Source organism: Gadus macrocephalus, chromosome 19 (genome assembly GCF_031168955.1).
Source record: "Gadus macrocephalus chromosome 19, ASM3116895v1".
NCBI lineage: Eukaryota > Metazoa > Chordata > Actinopteri > Gadiformes > Gadidae > Gadus > Gadus macrocephalus.
The window spans coordinates 12,124,290-12,138,003 of record NC_082400.1 but is presented as its reverse complement, the minus strand read 5'-3'; the positions used below and the strand labels follow the sequence as shown (position 1 = coordinate 12,138,003).

The 13,714-nt window shown below is 50.0% G+C and overlaps 1 protein-coding gene across 1 annotated transcript in view; it reads left to right on the top strand.

Moving 5' to 3' along the window:
* The window catches only part of LOC132447778 (membrane-associated guanylate kinase, WW and PDZ domain-containing protein 2-like), a 120,704-nt gene that overhangs the window by 61,866 nt on the left and 45,124 nt on the right, over positions 1-13,714 (top strand). The window contains 3 exon segments of the mRNA XM_060038736.1: positions 2,902-3,123; positions 5,689-5,983; positions 8,185-8,264. Of these exon segments, the coding sequence (XP_059894719.1) occupies positions 2,902-3,123; positions 5,689-5,983; positions 8,185-8,264 (597 nt within the window).

Below are 13,714 nucleotides of genomic sequence, written 5' to 3'. Positions count from 1 at the left end.
GACATGCTGCAGCTGGGGAACTGAGGCACACATGAAGCACACGACTGTATAGAAATACATTAACTCACATACTGGATATAAATACATACTGGATGTCAATGCATACTGTAAAGAAATACATTCGGAATATGAATACATAGAGATAATAGCTCACTACTGTATATTAACGCATGGAGATATTAACACATACTGTGTATTAAGACATGGAGATATTAACTCACATACTTAATATAAATTCATGGAGATATAACTCACATTCTGTATCTAAATACATGGGGAGAAATAAACTCACATTTGGAATGGCATAGAGTAATCCTTTAAAACGACACCTCAGTTGAGGGAGGAAAAAGGGTTTCCTGCCAGTTGTTTTGAGTGGTTCTCTATAGTTTAAAGTTTGTAACAGCGGTCTTTTGTGTGAGTCAAGTGCACCGTTGTCAAAATGGTGGTGGTTTGCCATTACCGTGGCAACCAAAGGTTAACACTGCCAAGCCACACGACAGCCTTTTATGAGGCCTTCTCAACCTTCTCATTCCTAGAGGGGTAGACAAGGTTATAGGAAGCCTGGGAAGAACAGGACGTGACTGATGGAGGAAATCATTTAGATTCCATCGTATGTTGTTTGTAGGAGTCAGATAAACGGACCGGGTTGTAAATGACCACTGGCAATCTTTGTTGAATGGTCAACGGAAACATCTTGAACGCCCTGGCTCTCTGAAGCCTGACCCACACATGGTGCTTCTGGACTCACATGCTTGTATTTTCCTTCCTCGATGGACAAACGACCTCCTCCGCCCAAGGGGCTGGAGGGAGGACAGCGTGAGTGTGGCTGCAGCTCACTGAGTGTGGCTGCGGCTCACTGAGTGGGGCTGTAGCAGACGTTATCTTGGAGGTCCAGCCTTGTATCTTCCTCATATCTCCCTCATATCTGCTAGACATGCTGGTCTCGTCTCGCGTGTCCATTAACGTTTTCCTTCAACACAGCTTCTGTCCCCATCTGCTGATATCCACTTTCTCTGCTCTTTCATTCCTTCTTTGCTTTTTTGTCCTCCTTTGTCTCCTAGTGTGGCACTACTGTCCTCCTCTCCTTGTGTAGGCCTCCTGTCCGCCCACATCTCCTAGTGTAGGCCTACTGTCCGCATCTCCTTGTGTAGGCCTACTATCCTCCCACACTGAGCTGCTTCTTGTGTAGGCCTACTCTCCTCCCACGTCGTCTTGTGTAGGCCTACTGTCCTCCCTCGCTGAGCGTCTCCTAGTGTAGGACTACTGTCCTCCTCTCCTTGTGTTGGCCTACTCTCCTCCCATGTCTCCTTGTGTAGGCCTAATGTCCTCCTCCTTGTGTTGGCCTAATGTCCTCCTCCTTGTGTAGGCCTAATGTCCTCCTTGTGTAGGCCTAATGTCCTCCTCCTTGTGTAGGCCTAATGTCCTCCTCCTGGTGTTGGCCTACTCTCCTCCCACATCTCCTTGTGTAGGCCTAATGTCCTCCTACTTGTGTAGGCCTACTGTCCTCCTCTCTTTGTGTAGGCCTACTGTCCTCTCCTTGTGTAGGCCTACTGTCCTCCTCTCTTTGTGTAGGCCTAATGTACTCCTTGTGTAAGCCTAATTTCCTCCTCCTTGTGTAGGCCTAATGTCCTCCTCCTTGTGTTGGCCTACAGTCCTCTCCTTGTGTAGGCCTAATGTCCTCCTCCTTGTGTAGGCCTAATGTCCTCCTCCTTGTGTTGGCCTACAGTCCTCTCCTTGTGTAGGCCTAATGTCCTCCTCCTTGTGTAGGCCTAATGTCCTCCTCCTTGTGTTGGCCTACTGTCCTCTCCGTGTGTTGGCCTACTGTCCTCTCCTTGTGTTGGCCTACTGTCCTCTCATTGTGTAGGCCTACTGTCCTCTCTTTGTGTAGGTCTACTGTCCTCTCCTTGTGTAGGCCTACTTTCCTCTCCTTGTGTAGGCCTACTTTCCTCCTCTCTTTGTGTAGGCCTAATGTCCTCTCCTTGTGTAGGGCTAATGTCCTCCTCTCCTTGTGTAGGCCTAATGTCCTCCTCCTTGTGTAAGCCTAATGTCCTCCTCCTTGTGTAGGCCTAATGTCCTCCTCCTTGTGTTGGCCTACAGTCCTCTCCTTGTGTAGGCCTAATGTCCTCCTCCTTGTGTAGGCCTAATGTCCTCCTCCTTGTGTTGGCCTACAGTCCTCTCCTTGTGTATGCCTAATGTCCTCCTCCTTGTGTAGGCCTAATGTCCTCTCCTTGTGTTGGCCTACTGTCCTCTCCTTGTGTAGGCCTACTGTCCTCTCCTTGTGTTGGCCTACTGTCCTCCCATGGTGAGCGTCTCCTCGTGTAGGCCTCGTGTCAAGCGGTGATGTTCTGGTTTGTTCGGGTTCATTGCGGTCCGTCGCTCTGTGGTGTTTACATTAACTTTTCAGCATCTCTGATCCCTGGTGTCTGGTCTCCTGGTTCAGAGCAGCTTTATCTGTCTCCGGATCGGCTCACTCATCTCCCCGTATCTTCACCTCCTGAATGATGCATGAGAGAACACATTAGAGCACCACCGCCCCATAACGCTTTAAATATGGAGGTGGGAGAGCACAGAGGAGAATGAACTATGGAAACAGCATGAAAACGACCAATAAAGCTTATAAAACGGCGAGACTTCATATTCAACTACCAATACAGCATATCAAACTACTAATACAGCATATTAAACTACCAAACTGTATATTCAACTAACAATACAACACATTAAACTACCAATACAACATAGTAAACAAACAAACTATATTAAACTACCAAACAGCATATTCAACTATCGCAACTGCATATTAAGCACGTGTGTGTTTGTATATGCCGATATCCCTGTATATTTATATACCTGTGTGTTTTTATACATCCTCCCCCCCCCCCCCCCCCCCCCCCCCCCCAGATAACCATTACGGCACCCCCAAGCCCCCCACGGAGCCCAGCTCGGTGCTGAATGTGACGGAGCAGCTGCTGCCCGGCTCCACCCCCAGCTCCCAGGGCAAGAGGAGGCGCAACAAGTCTGTCAGTAACATGGAGAAGGCGGGCATGGAACCCCCCGAGGAGGAGGAGGAGGAGGAGAGGCCCGTCGTCAACGGCAACGGCAACGGCATATCAGTCACCCCAGGTAAGGCCCCCTTCCCTCCCCTTCCCTACTTGCCTTCCTTCTGCTGTCCCTGGCAACACGAGTGCGTAACCAGCAGTGAGGGCTTACTCAGAAGTAACCTTGGAGGATGTGAGCAGTTGGCGGTTTTGACGTCAGCAATGCGGAGCCTCTGTCTGAATCTAAAGGACGCCAGGGCGTGGAACCTTGAGGGAAGAAGAAGTTAAAAAATGATTCATATTTAGTCCCAGGGCCAGGCGTGGATCTACGGGGGGGGCCCTGTGGGTGTCCAGGGGCCCCGGCAATGGAGCATCTATCATCAGGCTGTTTGAGAGTGTCCTCTCCCCTCTGGATAGACCGCCCACAGACAGAGAGAGCAGGAGCCACGCCCCACCCACAGCGTATTGACGGGCGCCGTATTGAACCGGCCAGGAATAGATGTGCTGGCTTTGACTCACAACCAAAACCAAACCGACGGTACATCCTCTCGGACTCCGGAGAACAAAAGGCTGAATGTGTTGGATCCCGGTAATGTGACTGTTTGAAAAAAACGCTGTATAAACGACAACACAATTGATACTCACACCAGCCTTACCCTGCAGCTTATGTGTGCACACAAACATGCATGAACCCCCCCCCCCCCTTACACACACACACACACACACACACACACATGAATGCCCCCCCCCTCACACACACACACACACACACACACATGAATGCCCCCCCCAACCTGACACAACCTGACCACAGCCAGGCTCCCGGTTTCAGTGTGCTTTATCTCCTCATCACATGCACCGGCTGATCACAAAAGAGTCCTTCTATCGGGCGGCTTTGGGAGCCGGTCCCTGAGCCCCGGGGGGGGGCCCGTGACTCTGGGGGCCGGGGTCCACGGGACTGGCTCCGTATTGATCCAGGGCTCTCTCCCGGTGGGGGGGGGGGGGGGGGGGGGCGTGTCAGTGTAGCCTCGGCCCCTCCGTGCAGCCGGACGGTCCACACTACTGAATGCTCCGGAGGCTGTCGCTCAGCAGGACCTAAACACCTGTTGGCGGAGGGGGGGGGGACCCCGACAACAACAACAGCGTCACGCTTCAGACCAGAGACTCGGAGGGAAGGATGAGATTTTGGTTTTCTAATCGGAAGGAGTTCAAACGAGGTAAGAGACTGTTACTGAAACAATAGACGACCAGAGGAAGGGTGTAGAGTCCTCTGGATCGGCCTGCTCTGTCGGTTCAGATGTGGTTCAGCGCTGCCTTACCACAGGGGTCTGTCTGGGGGGGTAGAGGACTGTCCGGGGAGGCAGTCTGTCTGTCCGAGGAGGGGTCTGTCTGTGATTCTGTCCGGGGGGATCGTCCACGCTTGTTTCCGGGGAACCTTAAGCCCAGAGCAAATGGCCGTGTCGGCAAGACGACAAAGTTGCTGTTGGAGTCCAGAATAGTCTTTAGTCTCTTTGTACATGAAGCAGGAGAGATAGAAATCATCCCCACTGCAGCGCTGTGAGCTTTACTCAGCAATGAGAGGCTCTCTCTTTATCTCTCTTTGGGCTTTAGAGTGTGGTGGGTGGTGTTCACTCATTCATACAGTGTAAGGACTGTTCAATCATTCATACACAACATTAGGGCTAACCACTCATTCATACACAGTGTTAGGACTGTTCCCTCATTCATGCATAACATTCAGACTCCTCACTCATTCATAGACAATGTTAGGACTGTTCACTCATTCATACACAACATTAGGACTGTTCACTCATTCATACACAATGTTTGGACTGTTCACTCATTCATACACAACATTAGGACTGTTCACTCATTCGTACACAATGTTTGGACTGTTCACTCATTCATATACAACATTAGGACTGTTCACTCATTCATACACAACATTAGGACTGTTCACTCATTCATACACAATGTTAGGACTTTTCACTCATTCATACACATTTAACTACCCTCAACGACGTGTCTGAGCACCTCATGGCTCAGCGGTGAAAACACCAGTTGGAACCAGACAGTTTCTTCCAGATGTTATTGTTCTCTGCAACTTTATTGACCCCCTTAAACACACACTGTTAGCTTCAAGCGCTGTGAGACTAAGCCTTGAAACTACACCTGTGTGTGTGTGTGTGTGTGTGTGTGTGTGTGTGTGTGTGTGTGTACGTGTTTTTCTTGTTTGTTGTTTAAAGCCGTGCTCTCTAGGCTTGATTTTATTTTTTCTGCCTGTGCCAAAGAGCGGAGAGGTGGGGGAGTAGGTGGGGTTGGGTGGGCGGGTGTGGGGATCAATAGAGCCCCACGGCTTTGTGATCTAAGCAGATAGCATCCCCCTCTCCACCCCCACCCGGTCTTTTTATGGATTATCTCTCAATCTGTCTTCCTCTCTGACCTCATGCTGGGCACCGCTCGCCACACGTCACCAGACCGTCAGCAATTCTATTACTGAGGTCTGTCTGTCTGTCTGTCTGTCTGTCTGTCTGTCTGTCTGTCTGTCTGTCTGTCTGTCTGTCTGTCTGTCTGTCTGTCTGTCTGTCTGTCTGTCTGTCTCTGTCTCTGTATCCTCTCTAAGTCCCGCCTCTGTTTGCTGCCCTTTCAGAATCCAGTGAACATGAGGACCGGAGCACCGATGCCTCCGGGGAGACCCCCCCTGGGCAGGGCGTCTTCTCCGCCACCCCCAACTCCAGTGGCCCCCTCCCCGCCGAGATGATGCCCCCAGAGCAGGAGGGACAGATCCCCGACACAGAGACCGCCGCCGCCGTCGCCGCCGAGCTCCCCCCCATCGACACCATCCCCCTGCTGCCCCCCAAACCGGAGGACGACGAGGAGCTGGGACCCCTGCCCGACAACTGGGAGATGGCGTACACGGAGAAGGGAGAGGTGTACTTCATAGAGTGAGTCCTCTTAGAGCCGCCATCTTAGACGAAGGTAGAGGTGCACCCATCCTAGATCAGGATGTGATTTGAGCAGATCCACTTTGGGCATGCAGAGATCAGGATGGGGTCCCCTGACCCAACCCTAACTCTAGACAAACGTTGACATGCGTGTAGCAGCTGGATAAGGGCCGGGTAACCAGGTTAAGGTCGCATGCATAGTGAGGTGTTTACGTGCTATTGGGCGAGTTACACGGCCGGTACTAAATAATAAATAATAATACATTTAATTTAGAGGCGCCTTTCAAGACACCCAAGGTCACCTTACAGAGCATATAGTCATCATAAATCGTTTAAAAAAACAAGACATTGTGGAAAAAAATAAATAAATAAATAAACATAATAAATACTAGTAGCCAGCCACTGCGGCATTCTAGACTCAGTGGCAGTTCTTCAATCAGACGTGGGGTGTGCGCCACAAATCATCGCAATGATGTCACAGGGTTCAGCTGTGGTTCCACAGTGATCCCGGCAGCCAGCTGTAGGATATAGACGCCGGAGCCGACGTATTGAGACCCGTATTCCATCAGAGGAGAGCAGGGATGGTGCGACTGTCTAGTCAACCGGTCTTAGCCCCCCCCGCGGCATCCAGCTGACATACAGCGCCGGTCCTCAAGATTGGTGGTGGGATCGAGGTAAACGTCTGTTTAACTGAACCGTTGACCGTCCTGCAGCATCAGGGTGTCCAGATGTTGGGAGCCGGTCGTTAATGTCCAGACTGGAACCAGCCCAGAGCCAGAGTGGACGCTGGCCAGGCCCTTCTCTTTAAAGAGAAAGGCTTCTATTTAATTGAATTATTTAAGAAACAGCGCGGAACAGCCACAGAGCAGGGTGGGCTGAGCCCGAGCCAGAAGACTGTTTTAGAAACTGCTCGCTGTAACTCATGCTGCTTTTAGGGGTTTAAGAGCAGCAGTAAAAAAAACGCCAAGGTGCCTTCATTACTGTGACAATTAATGGAGCCGTCACCTGAGTTTCGTGTGTGTGTGTGTGTGTGTGTGTGTGTGTGTGTGTGTGTGTGTGTGTGTGTGTGTGTGTGTGTGTGTGTGTGTGTGTGTGTGTGTGTGTGTGTGTGTGTGTGTGTGTGTGTGTGTGTGTGTGTGTGACATGCACACACAGACGTCTACAGGGGAGGCATGCTTAACCTGACAGGCGGGCACGGTGTGTGTCTGCTTGGGCTTTATTCAATAAGCGATGTCTTTCAGTGGCTCATCTTGTACGAAACCAATTTATCCTCATAATACAATATTGTAAAATATATAGAACAAAATGACGGGAAGTGACAGACTCAATCAGCCCATAAAAGGGAGGTGTATTTGGCTCCTCATGGCTTCAAAACATACGCCTCCCAGCGCTGGCAGGGTTTAAATCCCACCGCGTGGATACCCTCCCCCCCCCCCCCAACAGGGCCAGGTGGGCCCCCGTCTGCCCACAGACTGAAGTCTCTTCCAGGGGGATCCCAGCTCTTCATCAGAGGATGAAGAAGATGCATGGTCTCTGATTGGTCTCCCAACACGGCCTTGATTATTATTACCCACAATGCATCGGTGTTGAGGAAGACAGATGCGAGGCAGGGGGCTTAAGGGAGGGAGGGACAGTAATTGTGAGTTTGTTTAGTTTGAAGCTCTTTTAATTGTCTTCATGCTAAAATCGACGCTTTATTGATGTCTTTCTCCATCTCTCTCTCTCGCTCTCTCTCTTTCTCTCTCTCTCTCTCTCTCTAAAAGCAGATCTGCCAAACCCATCAGCTATTCCTTTATATCTTTTCTTAGCTACCCCCACACACACACACACACACACACACACACACACACACACACACACACACAAAGATACACAAACATATACACAAACGCAGACAAACACACAAAAAAACATAGGCCTCTTTCTTCTCTTTGTCGGCAGCTAATTAGGAACACTGAAGTAAGCAAAGTATTGATCGCCATTTTGGTAAACTCACTCTTTTTTGCCTGAGGAGATTGGCAGGGGGAGGGGGGGTTTGAGGGGGGGAACACCTCCTCTTTAACTGCAAGCTGAGTCCCCCCCCCCCCCCCCCTCCCAACGCTATTTTTCTCTCAGCAACTATCTAGCTCACTTGCTGTTTGTCCCTCTCTCCCCTCCTTTGTCCCTCTCCCTCCCCCCCTCTGTCTCTCTCTGCCTCTCAGCCACAACACTAAGACGACCTCGTGGCTCGACCCTCGGCTGGCCAAGAAAGCCAAGCCGCCGGAGGAGTGCAAAGAGGACGGTAAGAGTGCTCATCTTCTCCCTCCTCCCCGTATCAGCCTGCTCTGTTCCCCTCCTCTCCGATCTCTCTTCCTCCCTTCTTCCTCCTCTCTTCCCCTCCTATCCTGTCTCTCTTCCTCCTCTCTTCCCCTCCTTTCCGGTCTCTCTTCCTCCTCTTTTCTCCTCCCATCCGGTCTCCCTTCCTTCCCTCTATCTATATCTTCCCTCACTTTTCCGACTGTCTCCCCCCTTTCTCTCCCCTCTCCCCCCCCTCTTGTTACGGGTGAGAGTGGGGAAAGTGAGGGAAAGTGGGTTGTCTGGGTGCTAGCTCAATTCCTCCTGGTGTCCGAGTGTCGAGGTGTCCATGAGCACCCCACCCTCGCTGCTCCTGCCTTGCACGGCTGACATGACTGTGTGTGAACGTGTGTGTGGACGGGTGAATGTGGACGCTGTCCTTTACGGGGGCTTCACCATGTCATGTCACACCCTCACTTACTGTTCTCTGCTCTGCTGAGTCCCTGCCGTGTCTCCGTTTGATTGGACATGCCAGCCCCAGCCTGGCATGTCGTGTGTGTAGGCCACGCTCTGCCGCGGTTCACCAAGGGTCACTCTTGAGCACAGATGGGATTTTCTTTCGAACTTTTAGTGCAGCACAAGCTACAGAGAGAGTGAGGCGCTGGGCGACCTTTACCGTGTGATAAGGGCTATTTCAGTCTGCTCTGCTAATCACCCGAGGTGTGTTTTCAGTGCGTTTGTGAGGCCCATTGTTTACCGAGCACCAGTGCTGTGTGTGTGTGTGTGTGTGTCTGTGTGTGTGTGTGTGTGTGTGTGTGTGTGCGCAAACATGTTTTTGTGTGTGATGTTATGCAGAACTCTATCAAATGAATATCGCATTGGCCTGTCCTTCAACCGACCACACACACACACACACACACACACACACACACACACACACACACACACACACACACACACACACACACACACACACACACACACACACACACACACACACACACACACACAAATCACAAGGATGCACAGATACAAAGGACATACAGTGAAATAAGTGTTGATACAGTCAGTGTTGTTATAACAGTATTTATTTATGTGCATGGCTTCTCTCTCTCTCTCTCTCTCTCTCTCTCTCTCTCTCTCTCTCTCTCTCTCTCTCTCTCTCTCTCTCTCTCTCTCTCTCTCTCTCTCTCTCTCTCTCTCTCGCTCCCTCTTTGATCCTGGTATGTTTGGGGAGTGACTGATTGATGGCTCTATCAGCAAATTAAGCCACAGAAAATTTGATTGATGGCTCTGGTATACAGCGATGGAGTATCCCTTTGGATGGGACTGCAGTTTGATACGTACCAGCAACGGAATGAAAGATTATGCATTTGTGAGTTGTGATTGTTGATTGGGGTTGTGTGGAGTGTATGTGTGTTTGTGTGTGTGTGGTTATATAAATTCCCATTGCATGGTTAGGGTACTGAGAGAGGAGTTGTTTGTTCCTGGAAAGTCAGTAATCGTGTGTTTCCTCCTTTCGTTAGACCAGTAGGGACCGATTTAAAACGTGTCTACAATATGCCTCATGCAGGTCAACTATAGAAATATACAAGGGTTTGAAAAGTCGTGTTAGGAGGCCATATGTTTCAGTGAAACAAACTCATTCCTAACTATTTCACGAATGAGTCCAAACACATTTTCCAAACGAATAGACGTCGTAATTATCTTTTATTTCTGCTCATCTAAGGAATCGTTCATCCGTTTTAAACAAATGATCTGTGATTCATGAAGACTTCAATACGCTTTGAAATTACATAGCATATTTGAATTAGCTGAAATGAGATGAGATTTGAATTAGCTGAATATATTGGAAAATGAGTAGTTCTGAGTGTGGCTCCCTTTTTTTTTTTAACGGTAACATCAAAACCCATCCCCTGATGACACGGCTGATCTCACTGAGCTTGTCGATAGCTCGGTGCCTGCTGACGCTGCAGCCTCTCGGTGCAGATGTCGTGTTCTGATAGCATCTTACTTCTCAAAGTCTGGGACAAAGGTTTGATCCACCGTGACGGGTTCCTCAGCCTCTGCTTGTGCAAAAGTGACGAATGACGAGCCTGTATGAGAAGAACTGAGCTGTTAGAACCAGCCCTGTTAGAACCAGAGGCAGACCAGTTAGAACCAGACCCGGTGGAACGAGACACGGCTTGCTCCATGGGAGATCAATGGCGGTGTCGTCTGCAGCACTCTTTGATCTTGTTTGCCTCGTCGCCGTGGGGATGTGTCGTCGTGGCCGGGAGGAGACGGAGCCGACCGGACAGATGTTTCTGGAGATGGTTGTATTGATTCTCTGCGTCGTCATGGCAACGACGTGTGCAGGCCGAGCGCTAAAACATAAATTAGGATCCCACTTGTAGGTGTGTGTGTGTGTGTGTGTGTGTGTGTGTGTGTGTGTGTGTGTGTGTGTGTGAGAGTGAGAGTGAGAGTGAGAGTGAGAGTGAGTGTGTGCGTGTGCTTGCAAGCGTGCATCTGGGTCTGAGCCAGGCTCTAATCGGAGATAACAGGATTAGAGTTTCTTCAAACTGCGTCGGGCAGCCGGCATGATGGAGGTACAAGAGGAGGAGCAGCATAGGGAGGAGGTGGAGGAGCAGCACAGTGAAGAGATCCATAAGGAGGTGGAGGATCCAGCCTGCATCTGTGAGGGACTGGAGAAGTTGTTGGAGGTGGTTGAGGAGGACATCCACGAGGTGGATCTGCAGGAAGATGAGGAGGTTGAAAAGGATGGGGAGGAGATTGAAGAGGCAGCCTGCATGGATGAGTACCAGGAGGAGATGCAGGAAGAAAAGGGCTAGGAGGAGGTGACCCAGAAGACAGCCTACATGGCGGAGGTGTAAAAAGACTCACGGATCTATTATAGAGGTTTAAAGGTATTCTGAATCAGAGCCCAGCGAATGAGCAGAATCAAAAAGACAGGCAATACAAAACACTTGTTTCCCCACTCCTGGCTCCAAGGTTTATCTGCTGCGCAGACGTAGCATATCCTGTCCAACACAGGGCAGGAAACAAATGGCTCAGAACGCACATGCATGAGTCAACCTGCATGCGGCGGTCTGCCCACTTTATCCAGTTCACAAACAGCGGAGAGTGCAGCCAATCGTCACGTTTGACAGAGAGAGAGAGAGAGACTGGCAGTCTTTCACTGTGGGGTTTGAGGGAGAGGAAGAGAGGAAGGAAGGAGGGGGATCGAGATGCAGTGAGAGGAAACATTAATATATTAAATCTACTTCAAAGAGCAGAACAGTACTGAAGGCGGGGGCATTGGGCATGACAGTTAGAAGCCTTTGCATCAGAACTGTTCTATTGCCAGAACGTTTTACAACATTCACATCAAAGGTCAATTGTAAAACATTTTTAGACGTTCATCTTCAGCCTAGCACTGCGAGTACTCTGTTCTAGGGGGCGTCATCTCGCGGTAGTGATTGACTCCAATAGCCGATAGCTACGGGGTTCAGACCCCAATAGTAGTCTAGCCCAGGGTTACTCAACATTTTTTTTATGAATCCAGTATGCATAGTTTTTATATTTTAATATATTCAAATATTTAAATCTCTGCGGCCCGGTGGCCAATGCGGACCGGAATCGGCCTGCGGCCCAGTGGTTGAGAACCCCTGGTCTAATTAGGTAGCCATCCTCGAGCAAGTTGCCTAAGCCCCATGGTGCTGCTTAATGTGCTGTAGGTGATTTTTAAGTGCTCTCGTTTGAGGGTTGTTTGTCGAAATCGCAAAGCCATCCTTCAGCTATAAGTGAGCGGAATTCTCAGTAGATCGGTTTTCGGTTGACACCCTGCTTTTGTGAGACGATTTAGAAAAAAATGATCGCTCACGGCTCATTTCTGACCAATCAAGGTATCTCTTACGTTATTGGTAAAAAAAATCGTTTTGCAAGAATCAATCAAAGGTGCCGGAAATTTAACACCTCAAAGTCTAAGAAACAAAAGGAGAGAGGGAGAAGAGAAGGAGGGGACCTTGGTATTGTTAGTTTGGCTTTCTTCTGCTCTTAACAACTCTCACATCTCACCGAAAGTAGCTTTAATGTAATTTATCAATAAGATCTCTCCATACGTCCAAGTTACTAAACGGAAGGTATGAATTAAAGCATGTAACTCTTCGATTGACTTCACCCACTAATGGTTTTTATAACGATACATATTCCAAGTTACTTAGAAACTGCAAACATCATCGCCATCAGCATAAACACCACGTCAAATGGTGTTCACAGCTAATTCGCTCCCCTAATAGGATTTTAATGCTGATATATTTCCCAACTTTAACTCGGAGAGGATGTGGAATGCTGGGAGACAAACGGGAACGTCGTGCTGATCTTCTTTCTATTATTCGTTTTTTGTTTCCGTTTTCGAGCGATTTGCAAAGTTCCCCTTGACGTCTGGTCGCCCGGGAGAGAGAGGGGTGGTGTTGTCGTGGCCCGCAGAGGGGGGAGGGAGGGCAGGAGGGGGGAGACATAATTACATTCTACTCACGGGGAAGCAGAGCCTAGCGACGGAGAGAGGGAGGGAGAGAGACAGAGACAGAGAGAGAGAGAGACAGAGTTATCATCTCCTCGCACAGCGGGGGCTGGCGCATTCGTCTCGCTCGCCCCGTCTCATCCACGCTTCCTGGGGGAACAGCAGGGGGATCTCTCTCTCTCTCTAGCTCTCTCTGCCTCTCTACCTCTCTCTCTACCTCACTCTCTCTGGCTCTCTCTCTCTTTCTCTACCTCTCTCTACCTCTCTCTCTCTCTCTACCTCTCTCTCTCTCTCTCTGTCTCTACCGCTCTATCTCTCTCTACCTCTCTCTCTCGCTCCCTCTCTCTCTCTCTCCCCCTCCCTCCCTCTCTCTTTCTCCTGTCATGTCTCCTCTCGTTCTTCTCATCCTCAGTGTGTTTTACAGATATGTTCTCGCGGCGCTGCAGGCAGACTGTTGACTCAGTCGAGCAGCGCTGTGGGCTGGTGTTAGGCAGCTCGCTGGTCATCTGAGGACAGGCCCACATGAAACAGGGCTTTCAGGGTAATTTCCACTCCTTCAGGCACAGCAAACACAAAGCAGCGCGTGTGTCTGGGCGTGCCAGCCCTCCTTAATCACAGATGAGTGTGCGTGTGTGTGCATCCGTGCATGATCCACAGGTGACTTATGTGTGGATGAGGAGAGAGAGAAAACAGAGGGAGAGAGACACTGAGAATGGAGACGAGAGGCAGGTGGAGAGAGGGAGACAGAGGGAGAGAGAGAATGAGGACGAGGTTGGAGAGCCAGGGGGAGAGAGAGAGAGATGGAGGGAGAGAGAGAATGAGAATGCAAACGGTGGGGGAGAGAGTGAGACGGAGGGAGAGAGAAGGTGGAGGGGGGAGTAAGTCACCTGTGGGGACAGGGAAACCGAGGAAAGAGAGAGACAGGGAAAGGGGGACAGAATAGTAATTAGAGACGA